General features: G+C 39.3%; 1 protein-coding gene across 3 annotated transcripts; it reads left to right on the top strand.

Annotated features, from left to right (window-relative positions):
- The first annotated feature begins 12 nt into the window (after positions 1–12).
- dnai3 (dynein axonemal intermediate chain 3) lies at positions 13–22,116 on the top strand. 3 transcript variants are annotated; one of them, XM_085251144.1, is made up of 23 exons: positions 13–142; positions 1,559–1,620; positions 2,259–2,297; positions 4,723–4,907; positions 5,270–5,374; positions 5,789–5,923; positions 6,017–6,213; positions 8,097–8,213; positions 8,509–8,705; positions 9,317–9,435; positions 9,931–10,020; positions 10,262–10,360; positions 11,588–11,707; positions 12,544–12,617; positions 14,238–14,388; positions 14,750–14,846; positions 17,733–17,848; positions 18,291–18,351; positions 18,638–18,768; positions 19,210–19,417; positions 19,505–19,596; positions 19,757–19,873; positions 21,508–22,116. In XM_085251144.1, the coding sequence occupies exons 2-23, from the start codon at positions 1,566–1,568 to the stop codon at positions 21,616–21,618; spliced, it is 2,616 nt and encodes an 871-aa protein (XP_085107270.1). In that variant the 5' UTR covers positions 13–142; positions 1,559–1,565; the 3' UTR covers positions 21,619–22,116. The 3 variants fall into 3 exon arrangements, with proteins under 3 accessions (XP_085107270.1, XP_085107271.1, XP_085107269.1); XM_085251145.1 differs by having other exon boundaries at positions 14,235–14,388; positions 14,750–14,834; XM_085251143.1 differs by having other exon boundaries at positions 14–142; positions 14,235–14,388.
- The last annotated feature ends 651 nt before the right edge of the window (positions 22,117–22,767 follow it).

Raw genomic sequence — 22,767 nt, 5'->3', positions numbered from 1 at the left:
GCGAATGCCAGTCAATGTTCTCCCGCCCTCTCTCTTGTAACCATTGGCAACCCAGCGGTTCCCAACCCACTGGTGAGCAAAAACAGTGAGTGCGAAGAAGATATCAAGAAGATAGAAGAAGCCTATGCGGTGTAAGATCACGGTAATATTGATTCATTCTTCTGTAAAGGGGAAAAGTTGCACCTTCGAGCATAAAATAAGCTGCGTATCCAATGTTCTTTTGATGACTTTAGCTATTAACTAGCTACACGACTAACTTAACGTAACTAGCCTGTAATAGCTAATGTCTTCTAATTTGTAATGCCTAAGTAAGCCTTAAAGAAAACAGGACGTTACGAGTTATACTTTATGATATTAAATCGAGACTTACATATTCTGGATTATACTGAGTGATAGCTATGTGGATATGATACTGGTACTACAGTGGACTAAAATTAAACTGACTAAAATACCATCCATATTTCAGGAAATAAATGAGACTATCATTAACTAGGAAACGCATAAAAACCTAAATTGACCATTGTCAAATAATACAAGCGAACTCAGAAAGTAATCTGTATTGAAAACAAACGTCAAAATGAAACAAAAAACTTTTTAGAAACTACAAAACTGTAATAATATTTTATCTTCGTGAGTTAGTGCATTTTATGGGCCCAATACTTTCCAGTTCCCTTTTTTGTGTATTTTTGTTCCAGAAGGAAATATTAAGTGAAATAATGTTAGTAAATTATTATTGTAAGTGCACACCCATAGTTTGTTTTTAACAAAATTTTCATTGAAAAATATTTGAGCTTGTTAAATTAGATGCTGTTAGAGGATATATAAAGTTTCCTAATATTACACAAAGCAGTAAAAACGTCCTCTTGGCAGAGCATATTCGCATCACTAAACATTATTTCCAGTGGGCAAATTATGTTGTTACTACTTTTGATGATTAGACTACATCCATCCAGGTCACCAGTCTATTACAGGCCTAACAGAGAGAACTAGTTAACCTAACATGCATGTCCTTGGAGTGTGGGAGAAAGCTGGAGAACAAAGGACAACAACAGACTACACATAGAAAGGTCATGGATTTGCACCCAAGACCTGCTTGCTGTGGGGGAACAGTGCTAATTGCTGTAACTTCATGTTGCCCAATTAAATAAATTTTATTGATATGCACAAAATATAACACAATACAATAACACAAGTGTATAATAAAACTTCCTCTATCACTGGTTGTAATCTGTATTATAATTCTGATTAAGACAACTAAACAACAACTTATTATTGTCATAATAATAACTTTAACATGTATTATTTGGGTAAGTTGTTTAAATTAATATAAGCATTTATTCTCAGAGTTCACCAGCTTTTTTTAAAGTAAGCAGTGCAGTTCCCTTATCTGCCACAAGATGTCACCAGAGCTTTTGATAATGACATCAAGATCGCCTGAGCGGATGAGTTCTAATGCCAGTGACAGTGGTGAAAATTAAATTGAAAATTGTGTACAGAATGTGTTTGGTTGAAAAAAATGTGTAAACTTCCTCTCTTCCCTTTATAAATCTGCCCAAAGAGCAAAGATGGCACCCAAGAGGCAAAAAAGTCCATCAAGAAAAACAGGTGTTAAAGGAAAAGGTGAGTCCTGGAGTATTAATTTCTGAATTTAAATGCATTTGTTTGCTTTTATTGTATATGTCTCTGTATGAAAGATGTTCTTTCATGACATGTAAATAAAATAGTAAACGGATTTCCCAGAGCCAGGGTGATCCTATAATCCTTGATGCTTTTGAATTGGCCATTAAGTTTATGTTGAGGGATTCTTAACTCATGGTAACTGAATTACTTTTAATTAGTTTTGTAACACAAATAGCTGAGAAAAAAAATCTCAGAAAAAAAAAGCTATTTGCATTGTTTTAATTTGGTCTTGAGTGTAATGTTAGACAGCACAGTGACATTGGTGCTTGCAGATGGTTTCTGCTCAGCTGTGATTCCCCATTCTCAGTGTTTGGTTTACATTCACCATGCCACAGCTGAAAACCTGCATACAGTTAAATACTATCAGCACATCATTTTACGATGAGGTGATGGTGCCATGTCCTTGTTAAAGATTATTGTTCTCAGAGTTGTTCCTTTTTAAAATATCCTGTGTTACCCATTCCACCTGTCTCCAGCTTATAGCCCCGACAGTGTAAGTCTACATTGTCAAAACAATCTAAACAGGCTTACTTTTGTTTTTGATTTACCCTAACAACTAACAGTTACTTTCTATTCAGTCAAGGACAATCTGACACCTTCACCTATGGAAAAGCCTGGTAAGAAAAAAAATTATTTGTATTTTTTTTCTTTTGAAGAGAGAAAATTAAATTCGAACTCCTTATTGTGTTTTTACTTTTGCAAAAAGCTGGCTTTGTTCATTTTTCACCACTGTATTTTTATTCTTGAACTCAGAGAGCCTGAGCATTTGGCTCTCCTACTTATCTCCTACATATGTGCTGACTTTCAGCACAGCATATTAATCAGACCCTTATTATTCCATTTCAGGTTTACCAGTAGCAATGCTCAAGTCAAAAGAACAGTCACATTTTGAAGTAGTCCTATAATGTGAATAGTTATATATCCTTCATATGTGCATTGTTCTGATATGTTCTCAAGTGTACTGCTGTGTAACCTCTAATGCAGCGGTCCCCAACCTTTTTTGCGCCACGGACCGGTTTATGCCCGACAATATTTTCACGGACCGGCCTTTAAGGTGTCGCGGATAAATACAACAAAATAAAACCATTACCGAAAAAAGGAAGATTTATTCATAACGCACGTGAAAAGACCCAGGAAAACCGAGTTAACGATCAAAACGATAATAAAATAACACTGAAAACCAATAAAAACCCTGAAAACCATACATTTCACACCTGAGCCTCAACTCGCGTGGCCCGGTACCAAACGACTCACGGACCGGTACCGGTTCGAGGCCCGGGGACCGCTGCTCTGGAGCTCTTCTCTACTTGGCTCTGTGTCCCTAGATTTGGTTTTTTCTTAGACATACCAACCCCAAAACTTGTTTTTGATCAAGTGCTTGTAGCCATCAGCATAAGTAATGTTTCAATTTAGATTAGGTGATTGTGAGTAAAAAATATTTTTCCTTTCAAAATTTGCTCAGTTTTTTTGCATTTATTTATTCCTTTTAATCTTATACTTCCAGCAGTTTAAGTCCAATTTGTGAACGTGACAAAATTGAACATGACCTAATTAGGTTGAGCCCAAGCCAAGCCTGGGCTCAGCCATAAAACTAATGGTAATTTTTTAGGAACCAGTTTAAAATCTTTGTGACAATAACAACACATTGGCCTTCTAGTTCAAATATAAATGCAGGTTTCTGCACATTGTGTGACATTAAGGATACGCTGATAAATGTATTTTGTTCAAGCTTAAATTCTTCACTAATATGAGCAGACTGGAAAACAAACTGTGCTAAAATTTCAATGCTCTGAGGTTTGGTATAAATATCTTGTGGTATGCTTTTAAAAATGCCTGGGTAAATTATGCAAGAGAAAAGAAGCTTAACAAATTAAAAATAGCTTTTTGGAGCAGCCAACAAATATAATTTAATTGCATTCTTGAGGGCTGTGGAACGCTGCGCATCACACTCTTTATGTCTCCCAAGCAAATATTTCCCATGAATACAAATGCCTTGGTTGACACATGACTCTGTGAAATGAAGGGTGTGAGTTTCCACTACAATGATTTGGCGTGAGGCCTAAGTGGTGTGAGTGGAAAAGGTTGACACACCCAGCTGGGAAGTGGTTACTTAAGCTGTACTTGAGCATTCCCAGTGTCCCCTTAGCAACCTTGTGGAAAGACTTTGAAGCGAGAGACCACAAGCAGGATGAAAACTATCATTATACAAAGCTTTGTTTACTGTACTATGCCCTGGACTGTGCTTGGCTTAGATATAGTAGAGTCTGAATGGATTGTTTATTAGGAAAAGCTTTGTTGTGGCGATGGTAAAGTACTTTGGCTTCGTATTATAACAGTCCTGAATAAATGTGTGTAACTGCACTTTATGTCTTGAGGGATGCCCTATTGGTTTTTACACATTCTGATACAAACGTACGCCTAGAAACATTTAAACATTGTGCACAGACTTCTCATAAGGACTGATATTTGTAGAGTCAAAGCAGGCGAAGGATGAGAGGCGTTCGCTGGGTCTGAGGGATGTTAAATTTCTTCATTGGAAGGTGAACACGAGGCTCTGCGTGGATGTACGCGTGCCTTATAGTTTGCTGTGACCACAAGGACTTGTCCCCATGGACAATGCACTGCAATGCACCAATTCTGCACACATTCTCCAGGCCCACTCCAAGCATATTTGAATAAATACATGTCAGTGGTCTTTGCAGCTGTTGTGCGTATCCACAAGCCAGTAAAATCCCAACATTTATACCAGAGTTTGCTTATCTGAGTGTTTACATTGTTTTGATATCAAAATCATTATTGTTTGATTATCTGATACAGTCTCATTCAATATTCTAAAACATAAGTAATTGGTTCTGAATTATTTATTATCATTATTCTCACTATTTTTATTATTATTTGTGGTAGTAGTAGTATTAGTATTAGTATTTATTTGAGCCGTCATCAGTCATCAGCTTTGCTTTTAGGGAATGAAGCCCAAAAGCTCGTTTTATCAGATAACTTCCCTATTTTTCTTCTCTCAATTGTTTCTGAACGCTCCTGAAGATCACCCTGATGACATCTACCCCATCGTCCTGACAACAGCCACCCAGGAGCTCTTTGAATGCTGCATTGATGAGGATGTCACAGAGCAGAGCCCTTACAAGCTGCTGGAAAAGGACGACATCATACAGGATATTAAGACAAGAGCCGCAGTGTCCGATTTCCACCCTGTGAAGCAGTTTGTGCTGGTTAGGCGCTGGTTATGCATTGTTGCATAGTTTACTCAGACAACAGCAGCCAGACACTGTGATGATGCACAGACCCAAGTTAAGAGCTGTGGGAAAAGACAAAGCAACCAGTTTAACTTCATTTTTTTCTCTGTCTGATCTAAATTCTTTTATGCATTTATGACAGAACTTTGCAACTTTAGTCATCTACAAATGAGACACCAGTTTTCCTTTCAGCCATTTCGTTTTTTGTGATGTTTGTAGGGTTTTGGGCATTCTCACATTCACTCTCAACCAAATTACTGGAGAAGTAGTTTGTACTGTGATGTATTCTAACACTCTCATAAAAAATTAATGCTGTGATTTTCACTTTCTTTTGACAGGACTACCCAGAGGATGAAATATTGCTTGTTTTTGATGTAGATTTCACCTATGGACAGAGTTTTTACCTGGTTCTCACACCAGAAGCCAAGGCTAGAATATATAATGTAAGCTAACAGTTTTGGTTACAGTAACAAGGTTCTCTTTTGTTAATATGTTTTTTCTTTCCTCAATACATGTTTGTTATTAGACAGACCAGGCCAATAATTAAAAAATGTATACTGATAAGCAGTAACATAACAGAAGTTTTATATTATTTAATTTAAAGGTCGTTAATTGTTTCTAGTGCTTTTGTGGCACCAGTTATTAGTAATAGTGACAGGTCATATATCATCCGGGGTGTTTCGCTTTCCAGGCTATTTTTCCGTAAAATTTAAGACTTTAAGTACTACTTTATTATCTTTCCCTAGCATAAGCATTTTGCTGTAAGTATGAATACATGTAAAGATTGCTAGTGTGTGGTTTTTTTTTTTTACTGTTATTTTGGCCTTTATATTATATATTCTTACAATTGTATTTAGGTTCTGCAGCCCCCACAACCTGAAATAATAGTGTTGGAGGATGATGTCAGTAAAACCCCAGAACCAAAGCCATGGATATCTCTCGGCAGTGAGCTGGAAGTAGATCAAGAGTCTGTCAAAGAGACCAGAGAAAAGGCACTGCAGTATATTCAAATTAACATTAAATGTTTATATCTGATCTGATTGCTTTGCTCATGAATTCTGTTCTGTCTCTTCTGTCATCATCAGCTGTGCTACAAGTTTGACTTAAAGCGCAGACCGGGGTTACCTGTCTGTTTTTCTGACCGCAACAGTACAGAGGCTGAGTGTCGCTCCGTGGCGTGTCCTTCCTACCAAGACAGCAGATTCAGCATCAAGCAGATGCAGAGGGACTGCGGGATGCAGGCTGTTCCCAAACTGCAGAGCAGCACTGCTCAGACGGAGCGGTAGGCCAGCAAATCAGTACACTTAAAATGGATTTGTTCTGTAGGGAGGGAAAGCACGTGCAGGTTTGACTAGCCTGATAATAAGACTGCATCTGTTTCAAATCAAGGAAGTAAGATGAAATCAATTTCAGAAATATTTTCTGCTTTCTCTACATACATATACAGTGGGGCAAAAAAGTATTTAGTCAGCCACCGATTGTGCAAGTTCCCCCACTTAAAATGATGACAGAGGTCAGTAATTTGCACCAGAGGTACACTTCAACTGTGAGAGACAGAATGTGAAAGAAAAATCCATGAATCCACATGGTAGGATTTGTAAAGAATTTATTCGTAAATCAGGGTGGAAAATAAGTATTTGGTCAATAACAAAAATACAACTCAATACTTTGTAACATAACCTTTGTTGGCAATAACAGAGGTCAAACGTTTACTATAGGTCTTTACCAGGTTTGCACACACAGTAGCTGGTATTTTGGCCCATTCCTCCATGCAGATCTTCTCGAGAGCAGTGATGTTTTGGGGCTGTCGCCGAGCAACACGGACTTTCAACTCCCGCCACAGATTTTCTATGGGGTTGAGGTCTGGAGACTGGCTAGGCCACTCCAGGACTTTCAAATGCTTCTTACGGAGCCACTCCTTTGTTGCCCGGGCGGTGTCTTTTGGATCATTGTCATGTTGGAAGACCCAGCCTCGTTTCATCTTCAAAGTTCTCACTGATGGAAGGAGGTTTTGGCTCAAAATCTCACGATACATGGCCCCATTTATTCTGTCCTTAACACGGATCAGTCGTCCTGTCCCCTTGGCAGAAAAACAGCCCCATAGCATGATGTTTCCACCCCCATGCTTCACAGTAGGTATGGTGTTCTTGGGATGCAACTCAGTATTCTTCTTCCTCCAAACACGACGAGTTGAGTTTATACCAAAAAGTTCTACTTTGGTTTCATCTGACCACATGACATTCTCCCAATCCTCTGCTGTATCATCCATGTGCTCTCTGGCAAACTTCAGACGGGCCTGGACATGCACTGGCTTCAGCAGCGGAACACGTCTGGCACTGCGGGATTTGATTCCCTGCCGTTGTAGTGTGTTACTGATGGTGACCTTTGTTACTTTGGTCCCAGCTCTCTGCAGGTCATTCACCAGGTCCCCCCGTGTGGTTCTGGGATCTTTGCTCACCGTTCTCATGATCATTTTGACCCCACGGGATGAGATCTTGCGCGGAGCCCCAGATCGAGGGAGATTATCAGTGGTCTTGTATGTCTTCCATTTTCTGATGATTGCTCCCACAGTTGATTTTTTCACACCAAGCTGCTTGCCTATTGTAGATTCACTCTTCCCAGTCTGGTGCAGGTCTACAATACTTTTCCTGGTGTCCTTCGAAAGCTCTTTGGTCTTGGCCATGGCGGAGTTTGGAGTCTGACTGTTTGAGGCTGTGGACAGGTGTCTTTTATACAGATGATGAGTTCAAACAGGTGCCATTCATACAGGTAACGAGTGGGGGACAGAAAAGCTTCTTACAGAAGACGTTACAGGTCTGTGAGAGCCAGAGATTTTCCTTGTTTGAGGTGACCAAATATTTATTTTCCACCCTGATTTACGTATAAATTCTTTACAAATCCTACCATGTGGATTCATGGATTTTTTTTCCACATTCTGTCTCTCACAGTTGAAGTGTACCTCTGGTGCAAATTACTGACCTCTGTCATCATTTTAAGTGGGGGAACTTGCACAATCGGTGGCTGACTAAATACTTTTTTGCCCCACTGTATATATAAATTATATATGCTTTCAGTGAATCTGCAACACATTTCATAACATATTGTTTTAAAAGTAAGGCAAGTTCCATGTTTTATTGTATGTGTTGCCTTCTGTCTATTTTACAGGGCGGTTCAGAGGAATGTGTTTACCCAGTATGAACCAAGAGAGCTAAGAGAGAAAGAAAAAGAAAACATCCTCAGGTCTGAGAAACTGAAGAAGTTTGTCAACTCAGTGACCCCCAGGTAAAATGAATTCTTATGGTATCGTCGTTTCCATCTGCTTCTTAACAACCCATGCTCAAAATATCAGCCATAGATAACTCAATCCCATCCAGTATTATGAATGCAGGAATATTCAGTGGAAATATGATGATGGTGTATTAAGACAATTGTGTGTACTTTATTCCTCTGCCGAGGCGAGAGAGAAAAAATGTTTCCAGCAGCGTTTGTTTGTTTGTCTGTTTGCTCCGCTGTCTGTGAGCAATGATACATAAAAAGTACCGGTCCAAATTTCAACAGGTACATTTTCACTTTGCAGGGTCTTGCATGCCCTTCAGCAGGCACACATAATGAATGTGTTCACTGATGACTTTAAGGCCTTGGGCATAGGAGCAGAAGCTTCTGACCAGTTAGTGATGGTTTCTGAAGGTCTGAAGCTTCAATGGACCTTCACAGACGAGAAGCGCGCCATGGGCAAGAAAATCAGCAGCGTCAGCTGGCACCCTACAATCCATGGTGAAGTACATAGACTTCTACAGACATAGCATAGAGTACATTTATGATAAAGTCAAGATTTGTGTACCATAGAAACTTTGGACATTCATTAACATTGGAAAATAATCGTTAGAACCCTGACAGGTCACATTAAAATCATCATAATTCATTTTCTTTCACTTTTTAGTTGGAAAAATTAGGTCACTATTGACCCCCTGCACAGACCTGGGCAGGCAGGAGTTCGCCCAATTCTTGTTTTTTCAGCAACAGCAGCTTGTGGCGAGAAAGTATACACTTAGTGGGCAATGATATAAATATGTACAAATATACAATAGCCTGCCTAAAAGAAATTGAACTCCCTTTTCCTGTTATTTCAACTTCACTGACAAGCTCTGTAATATCTGTAATATCAACGTGTCACCTTAAGACACACATCGACGTCCACAAAACCAGAAAAAGAATATCAGTGTGATCAGTGCACATGCATTATCAATTTGTGGCTTCTATGTAAAGTAGAAATTAGAGTAGATCTACAGATTTTTCAAAAAAGGCTTTGTAAACACAGGTCTGTTTTCCTGTTGCTATGTAGCTGATACATTCTGGGGTGTGGTGTTTTTTTGTCTATGTGGCAGGTCTGATAGCTGTGACTTTTATAAAGAAACAGGAGGAGCAGCTGGATAAGTCCACTGTGTACATCAACAGTCCTGCTTTCATTGTCTTCTATGGCTTCCCCGATCAATCTAACCCCCGGGTATGAGAAGTAGAGGAGAGAAACCCATTAACGGGAGTCGAGAAAACATTTTTTTAAATGTATGTGTTTGAGAGTTAGCTCTAAGTCTTTGCCCTTTACTGTAATTTTTCTTCTGCTGTAAATTTGAAAAGATCTATTGATTTGAGCCAAGCACTCAATCAATATAACCAAGCTGCTAAATCGCTCAAAAGTAATATGAGTTCCATGTGTGCCTTCAATGGTGCATGTGTCATGATTTGGTTTCAGCCTCTGGGACCAGTGGCACTTTGACAAGACATATAAATAACATAAATAATTAATATTTTCTACAAAAGGGAATAAAGCTAAAAAATGTACTGCATACTGTCTTTTTCCCCTTATGTCTAGTGTAGGCATATGAGAGACTAGAATAAATACATTTTTGCGTTGGGAAGCTCCTTATACATGGAAACCTCTGCTTGGAAATATGTGTATGCTCATTTTTATGTGTTTTGATTTTTTGTTATATATATATAGTTGCTCTTGGAGTGCCCAGATGACATTTTTGCCTTCGAGTTCTGCCCTTCGAATCCAAATGTTATTGTTGGTGGCTGCAGGAATGGCAAGGTGCTCCTTTTTCACTCAGCGTCTCAACTTCACAAATCAAAACAATCAGTTTCTCATCCCATGCCCCCATTTTAGTTCAATATAAACATGGTATCGCATGCTGTTGCCACTCTTCTGTCAGCATTTAATATGATATGTTTGAGGGTTTTTTTTCTAATGTATATATTTGTATATTATTATCTATAGTCTCAGGCTCAAATGATCATCACCACTAAACGATTTTATGTTGCTGATGTCTCAGGTGGTGTTGTGGGACATTTCTTTTCACATCCCGCACTTACAGGGAACACGGCCTAACAGTAAAAAAGCCTCAGACTCCGACTCTGACACTGACACATTTGTAAGTACCCATACTCTCTTTGAAATAGTCACAGTGCTGATGCAGTGAGACATGCTGCTCTGTACAATGTTAGTCAAGTTACTTGAAAAAAGTAATTAGTTACTTTTGAATAACATGATACACAACCTGAACACATAATAAAGCAATAGACCTTTCTGCCCAATAATATTTTTTCTGCATAATCCAACATATAAATTTGAAATGAATTTTGAATCAAATGAAAAAGTCTCTTTTTTAAAAATTGTTTTACTAATTTTAATCTTTTAACTTTATGCACATTGAATCATGCAAAAATTAAATGATATGTAAGTTTTGACTTTGTTTTGTTTTAGCTCATTTCAGTGTAGCTTTTATAGTTTTAAAATGTTTTGTTTTACAGTTTCTTAAAGCTTCCGCTTAAAGCCTAACCTGCACTGATATCTTCCAGCTGTATTTAAGTAGACACTCGTGTCCTATCATCTCTGGCCCAGATTTACCTTGGGTGTTTTTATTGCCACTACAGTGGAGCAGCTGCCTCCATCCTTCTCCTTACTGCTGCCTTCCCCTCTCCCACCCTCTGTGCCTCCTTCTGTTCTCTTTGTCATTGTTAGCCCTTTATTCACCAGAGTCAACAGCACCGGCTCACATACGCCAGCTGTTACATAACTCTTGTTTCTTGCCCCCACATAGAAGATAACACACAGTGAAATCAGATCACTGCCCTTCCTGCTGTTTGCAGTGTAAACAGTGGCAGTTGTATCTACTAGAACGCTCTGTTAGGTGATGTGAAAGCTGTGCTACACCACCACCTGTCACTGGGTTGTCAGATAAATGAAGAATTACATTTTAAATTAACATCTTCTCTATCTACTTTTTTTTTATTCGCTCCATTGCACATAATAAATCCAATTGCAGGTCCACAAAACGACTAAGATATATGTTTAAAATTTGCTTGCAATACTATGAGGAGGTGTTTTAAACAAATTAAATAATCATATTGCAGCGATTTTATGTTTTTTAAGTGGCTCTATTGTGCCAGAATGTGTTTGAGTGTATTTATCTGTGTGCTGTTTGTTTTTCCATGCACACATCGAAGTCGTCATTTGCATTTCATTATTCTGCTTGTGCGTTTTACAGTGGTTATTCAGCTGTGTACAGTCTTTGTGTCTAGATTGAATTTGTGTGTAGACTGAATTGTCAGAGCTCACCATACAGCACATTACTGTCGCGTGTCTGCTTTCCCTACAGGACTTGGGTAACAAAAAAGAGAACAAGACTCCTGTCATGAGCTACTGTGCAGTTTCTTCCATAGAAAGCAGCCACAAATCCCCAGTTACTGATGTCCAGTGGCTGCCGAAAACATTTGAGGTACTGAGGGACTGAAGGGCAAAGGGGTTGGAGGGAATTAACAACTGTTGGGAATTACTTTTTCCACCAGGCGCACATGAGCCTACTCTGAGCCCTTCCACAAGGTTACTGCTGTTTAGCGTGTGGATAAAAGGTGTTTTTGTGTGACTACACAGCAATAGTCTCAGAAAAGCAATCTTTAGATCTCAGCCTCCCTAAATTATATCTAATACAAACACTGTGTCGTAATTCAACATACTAAAACCCCCAATCTCAAAATGGTAACAAAACACACACTTCAAGGTCAGGTCTCATACTGGCATACTGATTTCTCTGTCTTGTTTTGGAATGGTGACAGGTTAATGGCCAATTCACTATAAACAGGACTAAGAGGATGTAGGGCATTAGTGGGAAGTAGATAGCAAGCAGAGCAAATGTTACAAATGAGGGTGCGAGCACAGAAAAGGAGCAATGTAGAATATATGTTCAGAGGAAAACAAACCCCACAATCACAACGTCAAAAGAAATCAAATCTAAACTTATATTTATCTAAAGATATATTTTCTGCAGTAAGACTATGGTATTTTGGGTTAGCTTTTCTGTGCTAGACATATATGGCTAGCACAGAAAATTACTAGCCATATATGTCCAGATTTGGTTTCCCACTTGTGCCTATCACTTACCTCTATGTAGTTACTTGCAGTAAATCACATCGATCACTTTCAGTTATCTTGATAAGTAAAATAAGGCAATCATCAAAGTGCCCCCAGGGGAAAATCCAACCACCCATACAGCTTCATGAACCAAGACCAAGCCTGATGCAGACATTTATTGATTTTGTAACTCCCTCTGTTTAGGTGACCAGGACAGGCGTTCCAGTTCAAAACATTTCTAACATGTCTGTTCAAGTTGTCACCTGCTCCCCTGACTGGTAAGTTCTCTACAGTTTAATGAAAAAAATAACTCCTGATACTTTTTCTTCTTACTTTTCACTGCTTGTCAGTATGTACTTTGGATGTTGATTCTAAGTGTGATTTTAGTGGCTGATAACATGTGTGTGTTTTTTAATACATACAGTTATTTGCAAAGTAGGCAAACAAAGGCCTCTGGTTACCTGATGGATACATTATACACTCACTAGATCCACTGTTTGCTTTATCACGTCCCCTTTCTCTCTCGCTGCCCTTGTTTTGAGTCTCTCTGGATTGTTGACATTCTAATGAAGGTCAAATACAGGGGGGAAAAAAAGAAAAGAAAGAAAACCTTTGGAAGTGAACAGCGTTTAGAAAATGGGTTTTAGTCATTTTCCCTCATCATAACTGACTTGACTTTGCCACACCTTTACATGTGCATAGAAAAAAGGATACATAAAATATTATTATGAAATTACAGCAAAACCTCGACAAATTTAGATAATAAGCAAAACAACCCAAATGGGAATACTATACTACTTATGCCGTAACATGAGCTAAATAAATACATCATAATTTAAGTTCCTTGGTGTATATATTTGTGTAATTCCAAATCAAACTGACTTATAACTAACGCTGGAAATTAAACACAAAAGAAAGCAAATACAAAGAATATAAGAAGTAGAAGTATTTATTGCTGAATTGTAAAAAGAGTAGAAACACAGTTGCAAGATACAGAAAAATTCAAGCAGTACCAGATCTCTTAGAGAAGATGGAATTCTAACTTCAGGCTAATGCTAGAAAGTTAGCAAGCTACATACCTAGCTTCGAGTATGGTTTTGGTTTTACTGTCTGTAGTTGGCAGACAAATTGTCTGGCTATTAGTGCCAAGTCACATATCAATTAAATAATGAAACACTACAATTTTGTTCAGATCAGTGACTTGGATTAACAAGACATAACAGCTACTAGCTAAGTTTAAAACATAAAATGTATATGTGTGAAAAAATCACCTATAAATTCTTCATAAAGATGAAAGGTATTTATATAGAGTTATTTTTTTTTCTTGTAGAGTAGACTGTAAAGATGCTTTTTAATAATGTAAAGTTGTAAAGCTTTCTATTGGTGAATATATATTATGGCACTCAAACACGCTGGATTATTTTTCCGGTTTCATCTTAATTCTATGGTGTAATCTGTAGTCATTCTCCTCTGGTTGAACATACTGAGCCAATAATATATTGAAGAGCTGTGCAGTTGGTTAAAATATTGCCTTTTGTAAACCACGTAAATGAGTGTATCTGGCAATCATTATATTTCTCAGGAAATAGCTATGCAGTCTAATTCTCACTAGTGTTTTTATGTGTTACTTCATTTTGCATGTCCTGTTATTCAGTTTAGATATGAAGTATCAATGTGAATACAGACTGTGTTTCACACTCTGCGTCATTAGACTGGCGCTAAAGGAGTTGCAAATGACAGAAAGATTTCAAAACACTGCTCCTGTTGTTTTTGGCAATAACCACATTTATATATGCAACAATCATGTTTGAATATGAACATTTGATGATAGAGAATTTTGTTAATTTTCAGGTGGTTCTTAATTCCACATTATCTTATTGTGTCTCTGTCTAAAGCAGTGTCATGTTTTGGGATCTGCGAGTGCCAAAACTACAGAACCAGTTTCTGGCCGACAGGAAGCAAGATGTGGATCAGAAGACCATGATGACACCCTATAGCATCCCCACAACTTTCAAACACCTGGACCGGACATGGAAACCACTCTTCAGGGTACTTTCATGTCTGGGATGCATTACAGAGCTTGTGATTTGTGTAGAAAGAGCTTTTTTCTTCAACTTCCAACCATAAGAAAATCAACCATAAGAAAAAGAATGATTCGATGTTTAGTGTTATTTTTACACATCAGTAATTATTCTGCAGACAAAGATTTGTTACAAGAAAATAAGGAAAATGGCTTAAATTGAATAACTATTTAATTTGTATTTACGTGTGCATTGGATTTATTTAACTGGGGTTTAGGTAATGATTTCAGTGTGTAGATTCTTGAGCATGCTCTGTGATTTTGTTTTAGATAAGGTTTTCTTTTTTTCTTCAAGTGATAAAAGCCATCTTCTTTTATGCCATGTGTCAGGTTTCCCTGCCAAAGATTGATACAAGTGGAGAGTATGCTCCTTTGAAGTTCAGCCTAGAACATTACACCTGTAATAGTAATACAGGTAGGAACACAGGTGAGCAAGAGCTTTTACCCTCGAGGCTGCAAGGCTTTGTCTGTTTCAGTCTGCTATACTCGTTCTCTGTTTTCCTGCAATCAGTCACATTACTTAATTACACAAAATACTTTGTGGTTTTTTTGTTTGATGCCAAACGTTTTAGGAAGCTGACTCACTCACATGCTCTTTCAAATCAAACCGATTGTCCATAAGAGATGTTGTTTGATCCCCTGCTGAATTTGTTGCTTATTGGAAAAAAAAGAACAGTCTCTAATATTCATGGAAGCTTCAATTTAATGGAGAGAAACAGAAAATCAACCAAAAATCTAGAAAAAAATACATAAACATTATAAATTGATTTGCATGTCTGCATGCGGCAGACAGATTAATTCAATTTTATTTATGCAGCGCCAAATCACAACAACAAGGTGCTTTATATTGTAAGGTAGACCCTACAATAATACATAGAAAAACCCATCAGTCATATGAACCCCTATTAGCAAGCACTTTGGCAACAGTGGGAAGGAAAAACTCCCTTTTTACAAGAAGAAACCTCCAGCAGAACCAGGCTCAGGGAGGGGCGGGGCCATCTGCCTTGAGCGGTTGGGGTGAGAGAGGGAAGACAGGATAAAAGACATCCTGTGGAAGAGAGCCAGAGATTAATAACAAGTATGATTCATACAGTCAATCAGTCAGTTACAGATACTCCTGAATCTGTTTGTCCCATTCCAACCTCTCCACCACCATAAGTAAGACCAAATAGCTCTCCATGGATGTCAGGGGCAGGACTGCAGACCTGTTGAGGCTGGAGTTGGCTACAGTTGGGACCACAGACACCAAGAGCACCATTGGTAACGGTTTGGACAATGGACAGAAATCTTCCGGGTCTCGCAAAGTCCCCTGCTCAAGAAGGCACATTTACAGGCCCATGTCAAATTTGCCAATGAGGATGTAAATGGGAGAAAGTACTGTGGTCAAGTTATTGTGTTTGTGTTTGAAGGAAGAGAAATGCTGCATATGGCACTAAGAGCATCATCCCCACAGTCAAGCACGGAGATGTAAACATGCTTTAGGACTGTTTTTCTGCTAATGGTTCAGGGCAAACTCATTGCACTGAGGGACCAATGTAACGTAACGTAAAATCTTGGACACAAACATCCTCTCCTCAGTCAGAACACTAAAGATGGGTCATGGACGGCTCTTTGGTCATGGATCAAATTCTTCTTTCAAAATCAATTTATAACTTCTATATAAAGTGTTTTCTGGATTTTTGGTTTATATTCAGTGTGCCCTCCATTAAAATTAAACTACCATAACAATTAGAGAAATGATTTCCCCATTGTAGCTGATAGTCTCATTTTCATTGTTGTCCATATAACAGTTTTGATGAGGAAAGTATTGAAGCAAAGCTCAAGCGCAAACTATAGAAAGATACACTCACTGTGTCTTCAAAATATCAAAGGTAAAGAGCAATTATTCTTTTATGTGCCTGAACAATTCTTATAATATCTGAATGGCACAGAATGTGTTAAAAACTGAAGTAAGTGAGGAGGGCAAACAGTGAGCATCACAGACATGTCTCCTGACCTCTTTGAGGGAGTTTTGGATTCTTGAGTTCTCTTTTGGATGGCTGAGCACAGTGATCAGTGGGGCAGGGCTCATTTGGCCCTGAGCTACTCTATTTCTCTCTCTGTCTTGTCTCTCCTCAGGTTTCATGGCACTTTATTAAGCGATACTTCCAAAACAAGGCCGCCATAGTTGCAGACCATTGGCTTTGCTGACTGTCAGCTCTTTGCAATATGCTGCTCAGACTCCTTGAGGGCCAGAAGATGATCATGTGTGTCCTGGCTGGTCAAGAAGAGACATGTCTTTGTCTGGCTTCCATAAACACAGCCTTGGTGGCTGGTTGTTATAGAATTAATATGCTTACTAACTCAAGCATTAAATCTGCTTCTTTTTTCATCAGCCCTCAGGGAGTCTGTTATTACGATTTTAATGAATCCCTGTGTGATTAATACTGCAGCGTTACCTAAGATATCTGACTCACATTGATTGAGGGTGGTCTTTGCTGTCTGCTTCTGTGCCTTTTGACATTTTTCTGAACATTTAAAAAGCTACAATATACTTGTTAACATGATTTTTCACACTGAAATAAATTGTGAGCAGGCGCTCATGGGGATTAAGCAAAGTCAAACACTGTCTGTAGCTGTTCCTGTATCATCTTTCTCATATCTTTACACACATCTTAACTGGGAGAAAATAGATTTAGAAGACGTGGTTTGGTAATCTGATCTAACCTTTAAGAGTGAGAGTTGATCGAGAGCGGTCCACAGGTAAGGGGCTGTGAACAGATAGACCCACATGATCTCTGGCAGACAGTCAGGCTTTTGTGATGGAAAAGGCTTCTACCAGCTTAACCTATTTCAGCCCCTCCACCTTTTACCTCCTGTCCCTGTTTTCTCCACAGGCTTCCTTCCTACCTCTACCTCTTGTGCTTTTCTTTCTCTCTCCCTTCAAATCCACTCTTACCAGCCCTTTCACTTCGGCTGTACCCCCTCCCCACCTCACTTGCTTTAGTACTTCTGTCGTCTTGTTCACGGTCAAATTACAGCACCACTGCCGCGGTTCAGGCTGTTATTTCCTTCATTTGAATAAAGCAGATGTTCTTTTTCCTAAAATCTGCTAGTTGTCACCTATTCTTCTTCCCCTATTTGAGTTTATTGAAATATTTGTACTTGTCTAGTAACAAGGCGCTGAGTATTGTGAACATTTTAGTCCCACGTCAGCACCAGGCTCCCTCTCTCAGGTCACTGAAATGTTAAATAAATAAATAAAAAACAATGAGTTGAACTTTTAACCTGTTCTTACTTTACCGTCTCTTCCTGTTTTGTCTTACATAACAAGATAATGAAAATGATGGCGCAGAGGTCCTCCCAGAATACAGTCAACTCAGAATACCTTCAGCCAAGACGCTCAAGACCCTGGACGATGTCAATACCAAGTTTTATGTTGGAACAGAGGTAAAAATTCTGTTATTTTCTTCTAAATAAACTGTACACTCTCTATATGCTCATGTAAGGCAGAGGAGCACGAGCCAAAACATTTCATTATGGTTAAATGTGGCTACATTGTTTATCTGTACATGACAATAAAACTTGAAACTTGAAAATGTCTTCAAATGATATCAACATAGAGCAAGTAAAAAATACAGTTAAGTTCTTGACTGCTTAACTTTTAACTTAACTCTTGACTTTACTCAGCTTGTGAGCAAGCTGGACTTCTTTTTGTTACATTGAAGTTCATCTCAAGTTGGCATAACCAATAATGAATGATTTTTTTTATTAGGTTTTTGCACATGTTTTTGTCATGCCACTTAAGGAGTGTCCTATACTTTACAACTTAACTGAAATAAGGAAGACGCATACATATATTTATAAACAGTTTTATGTTCATTTTTTACAGGAAGGAGAGATTGTCTACACTGACTGGAAACTGGAGGAAGATGAGTTTGGACGAAAGTTCAGTGAGTAGTCGGGCTTGCCGCGCTCTGTTTTTTATGGCTCACCAGTGCTCAGCTGTCAGACTGACAGCAGTACGTTGATTCATAAAACAATTACACCCAATTTATTGAAATGACTTTGATTGCTACTTTCACATTAAATCCACTATTTAGTTTGGTAACCTGGGCAAATGTAATGACCATAATGTTTTACAGGGTTAATTGCTCCTTTGCATTATGATTACCCTGGAAGGAAATTACTGTCAAATAAAACTGTGCATATTCTCCATCTGTCTCACTTCACTCCCAGGTGCCAAGCCCCTGCTCTGTTTTAGAACTCATGCCTGGTTTGTGAACACAATGCAGCGATCACCCTTTTTCAAAGACATTCTTTTGACAACAGGAGGCTGGAACTTTGCCATCTGGAAAGAGGGTGTGATGGTACTGCAACAGAAAACATTGATTACCTCACATGACGTATGCATACATCACATAGAATTGAGACAATTCAAATTACGTAATTTCTTGGTTGCTGTTTTGATCATTTAAACTGCAAAACTAAGCAAAACTATTCACACTTATTCAGTTGGTCACAGACATAGACTGTACATAAAAAATGGATGAAGCAGCCATGTATGGTTTGTGGAGCCTCAGCATTAGCAATCACGTTTTTTTGTTTGTTTGGTTTTTGGATAAAACTGTCAATTTTGGTTTTTGAAGCACGTCCAAATGGGAACCATGCACAGACTAATTCGTCCTAAGTAACACACAAGTAAAATACCACAAGTTCAATCGACAAAATTGGAGCACATAATTCAATAATTAAAATGCTTCAGAACGCACAAAATTTTTTAAATACTTCTTGTAAACCACAACATCCAGGGTGGCCCAATCTTCGTGGGACCAAGCTCTGAGCAAGAGTACAGTGCGGCATGCTGGTCCCTCTCCCGATCTGCGGTTTTCTTCATTGGGAGAAATGATGGCAGTATTGAGGTGTGGAACCTGCTCCTAAACACCAGCGAACCTACACACGTCCATGAACACGTCGCCAGTACCAGAATTACCTGCATCAAACCCTGTATCACCGCCTGTGAGTTCTTGGCTTATATTAGGTGCTCAGGACAGATACGATTTTTGAACCTTAAAACTCATTTAATGGACTGTTTTGTACTTACAGCCAAACAACACTACCTGGCTGTTGCTGACAACCTTGGAGTGCTACGTGTTTTCAATGTGCCAAAGGCCCTCCGCTCCCCGGTTAAGAATGAGGTAAGAAGACTGTGAGCTGTCTGTTTTGCTTGGACCCTTGTGTAATGTTAAGAAACTGCGGTAAAAATGTGTTATTTTTCTTAAAGGTATTTAATGGCTGCTACAGTATTATTGACTGCTAACTAGTATCTTTGTCTTGTTTTGCTTTGTTTGTATGCAGGATTTAAACATGCAGATCTTCTTTGACCAAGAGAATGACAGGCTGAAGGATTATTTGGAGTGGGAAGAACTGTGGGCGAAACCGAGAAAGGAGGAAGGCGAGTCCAAGAAACAAGTGGTGAGCATCCATCCATCCATCCATTTTCATCCGCTTTGTCCGGGGCCGGGTCGCGGGGGCAGCAGCCTAAGCAAAGAGGCCCAGACCTCCCTCTCCCCAGCCACCTCCTCCAGCTTATCCGGGGCAATACCAAGGCGTTCCCAGGCAAGCCGAGAGATATAATCTCTCCAGCGTGTCCTGGGTCTGCCCCGGGGCCTCCTCCCGGTGGGACTTGCCTGGAACACCTCGCCCAGGAGGCGCCCAGGGGGCATCCTTGTCAGATGCCCGAACCACCTCAGCTGGCTCCTTTCGATGTGGAGCAGCAGCTGCTCTACTCTGAGCCCCTCCCGGATGGCCGAACTTCTCACCCTATCTCTAAGGGAGAGGCCAGCCACCCTTCGGAGGAAGCTCATTTCTGCCGCTTGTATCCGCGATCTCGTTCTTTCGGTCACTACCCACAGCTCGTGGCCATAGGTGAGGGTAGGGACGTAGATCGACCGGTAAATTGAGAGCTTCGCTTTTACACTCAGCTCCCTCAGCTCACAAGTGGTGAGCAGTAGGTTTTAATTCTAAACTGAATTCCCAGAAGTCTCAAGGTGCCAGTTTCCATCAGTGTGACTGGAAGGTGGCTCAACAGCAGCTGAGAGGGAGGAAAGATGTCCTGTGTCCAGTGTTTGTAATTTCCTAGATCTGACAGTTCAGACCATAGTGACGCACAACGAATGGTTAGATTTGAAATGAAAATGAAGGACGAGAAAGGATAGGAGAACACTAAAGCTTTTCTTTCCCTGTGTCCTTTGCCATTTGTCTACAGTGAAAGTGTCCTTGAGTTAAACCGTGACTTCCCACAAAGCTTCCCTGCATTGGTGATCAGAATCTTCAGCAGACTTACAAAAGTTTTAGTACTGACCCAGCTAAATATGTGGACGTATAAAGTTGACATTGGAAAAGATGAAGAAGGCACTCGTGTATCTCTTTTTGTGTCTCTCTCTCATTTTCTATCCGCTTATGTTTAATTCATTCACATCGTTATTTGATCCCAAGCACTGGGGATAGGGTAGTTATTGACAGGCAGTGCCTGACAGTCTGCCTGCTAAGTATAGAAGCAAACTTAAGTGGCTAACTGGTTCTATCTTAGGCTGCATGGCAGCTACCAAAAAAGTTTTGTTTTGCTTTAGTAATGTCACTTGGAGTGGATACTTTCTCTTAATTCCTCTAAACAGGAATGAATTTTCATGTTCACCTCCAGCTTCTTTCTGCTGTTGGCTTTAAAACATCTACGGCAATTTGAATTTAGATGGATGATAAGGACAAGGCACAGCTTAAATATGATATGAACAATACTGTCAGGTTTACTGTTGTGGGAGGAAAGTATCAGGAATTTTCCACACAGTATCCTAATTTTCCTTTTTTTTTCTTTAAAGGACTGTGCCCTGCATGCAATACACAGATGCAGGGCACAGTCCAGATTTTACTAGAAAAGTGTCATCTTATTTAATATTTGCATCCTTCAATAAAATTTCAGTTCAGTAAAATTCAGAGGCAATGTAATTTTCTGCCTCTACGATGGGAAACGCTGAGATCTTGGATTAGGTGCTCTATTGTTTCGTAATTATTGTTTATGATGAAGCTTGTTTCTCTGGCTTTGTCTGCAGGAGCCTGACAAGCCAGTCACATTCCAGGTAGACAGCGAGGAGGCGGACTTGAAGGAGTACAGTGATTACCTGAAACTGGAGGAAAGCATCCTCGAGCATACGGGCCTGTAGCCACATGCTCCAAAAGCCTAGGATACCTAATATCACACCCCTTCATACACACATGCACATAAATTAAAAGCTTTTTTCCTTACATATATTTATTAATTTGTATAAGTTTAATGTAAATAAGAAAACATTTTACAATATGGAAACCTGTTCAAACTGTTCAACACATTGCCAGTGTTCGTATGTTTGTGCCTATTTTTGCAGTATTTCTTGTAACTTACATCGATTTTACAGTATACATTCACATTGTCCTTGGGTTCAGGCTTCAGGGTCAACAGATTATTTTCATCCATTCATCTAAGATCGAGTTACTGGGTAATGCCATCCATTAGTGCCCTCCTTACCACCACTCCCTAAGGATACAAAAGTGATCTGACCTTGACAGAAAGTCATTATATGGCTGTTTAATTTCAGTAAGTGCCGTAAGAAATGAATTTAGAATCTGGTGTTTTGTGGACAATTTTGAATAAAAAGCCAATGACTGTGGTCACTATCGCAAAAGCTGTTTGTCAGTAATCCTGCTTGTAAGTGATCATTATGGCTTAATATTGTGTCTCTGGGTCTTTACTAAGTCAGTAATTCACACGGCTGTGAACCAGTTGGAACTGGTGGCTATAAGGCCGACTACATTTTAGTAGGGCAGCATAAAAGGAGTCAAATGAAAGGATGCACTCTTGCTGATCTATGAATACATGTACACAGCCTGCACAGCACCAAACAGCAGTAAGCTGAAACTAGCTGGAACAATAAATATTTACCTAAAGAATATGCGGAGAGCATATTTTCCAAATAATCTGGCCAGATGGTGAGAGTCATAACTCCAATTAAATGATAACACTAGTCTACCGACAAGTGGATTGGATGGCTAACAATGTAATAAGATCATGGTATGCTAATCATGTGTGTATAGCTTGCCCTCATTGCACAAGTAATCAGCTAATGCAGCAATAACGTCTTGATCTAAACAGTGGCCAGATGTTAGCATTATGTCTAAAGCAGTCTCCCTAATGGTCCCGCTGAATGAATCCATTGTTTCCAGTGAAAAGATTCTAATCATTTGTCAGTTTGTTTTTTTTGTGCACAAAAGGCCATGTAGTTATGTGCTAGTTAACGGCTGTCCAAGAACTTCCAAGGCTGTTTTGAGAGCGCAGG

Source organism: Mchenga conophoros, linkage group LG17 (assembly GCF_057382185.1).
Source record: "Mchenga conophoros isolate Kocher_MC1m ecotype Shallow Benthic linkage group LG17, M_conophoros_male_GT1.1, whole genome shotgun sequence".
Taxonomy (NCBI): Eukaryota; Metazoa; Chordata; class Actinopteri; order Cichliformes; family Cichlidae; genus Mchenga; species Mchenga conophoros.
The sequence above is the reverse complement of the archived record's forward strand: the minus strand, read 5'-3'. Positions and strand labels throughout refer to the sequence as shown.

Coding starts and splice junctions, on each gene's coding strand:
- dnai3 (XM_085251143.1), top strand. CDS start 1,566: ATGGCACCCAAGAGGCAAAAAAGTCCATCAAGAAAAACAGGTGTTAAA. Junction 6,214..8,096: donor AGCACTGCTCAGACGGAGCG/GTAGGCCAGCAA, acceptor TCTATTTTACAG/GGCGGTTCAGAGGAATGTGT. Junction 19,418..19,504: donor CAAACCCTGTATCACCGCCT/GTGAGTTCTTGG, acceptor TTGTACTTACAG/CCAAACAACACTACCTGGCT.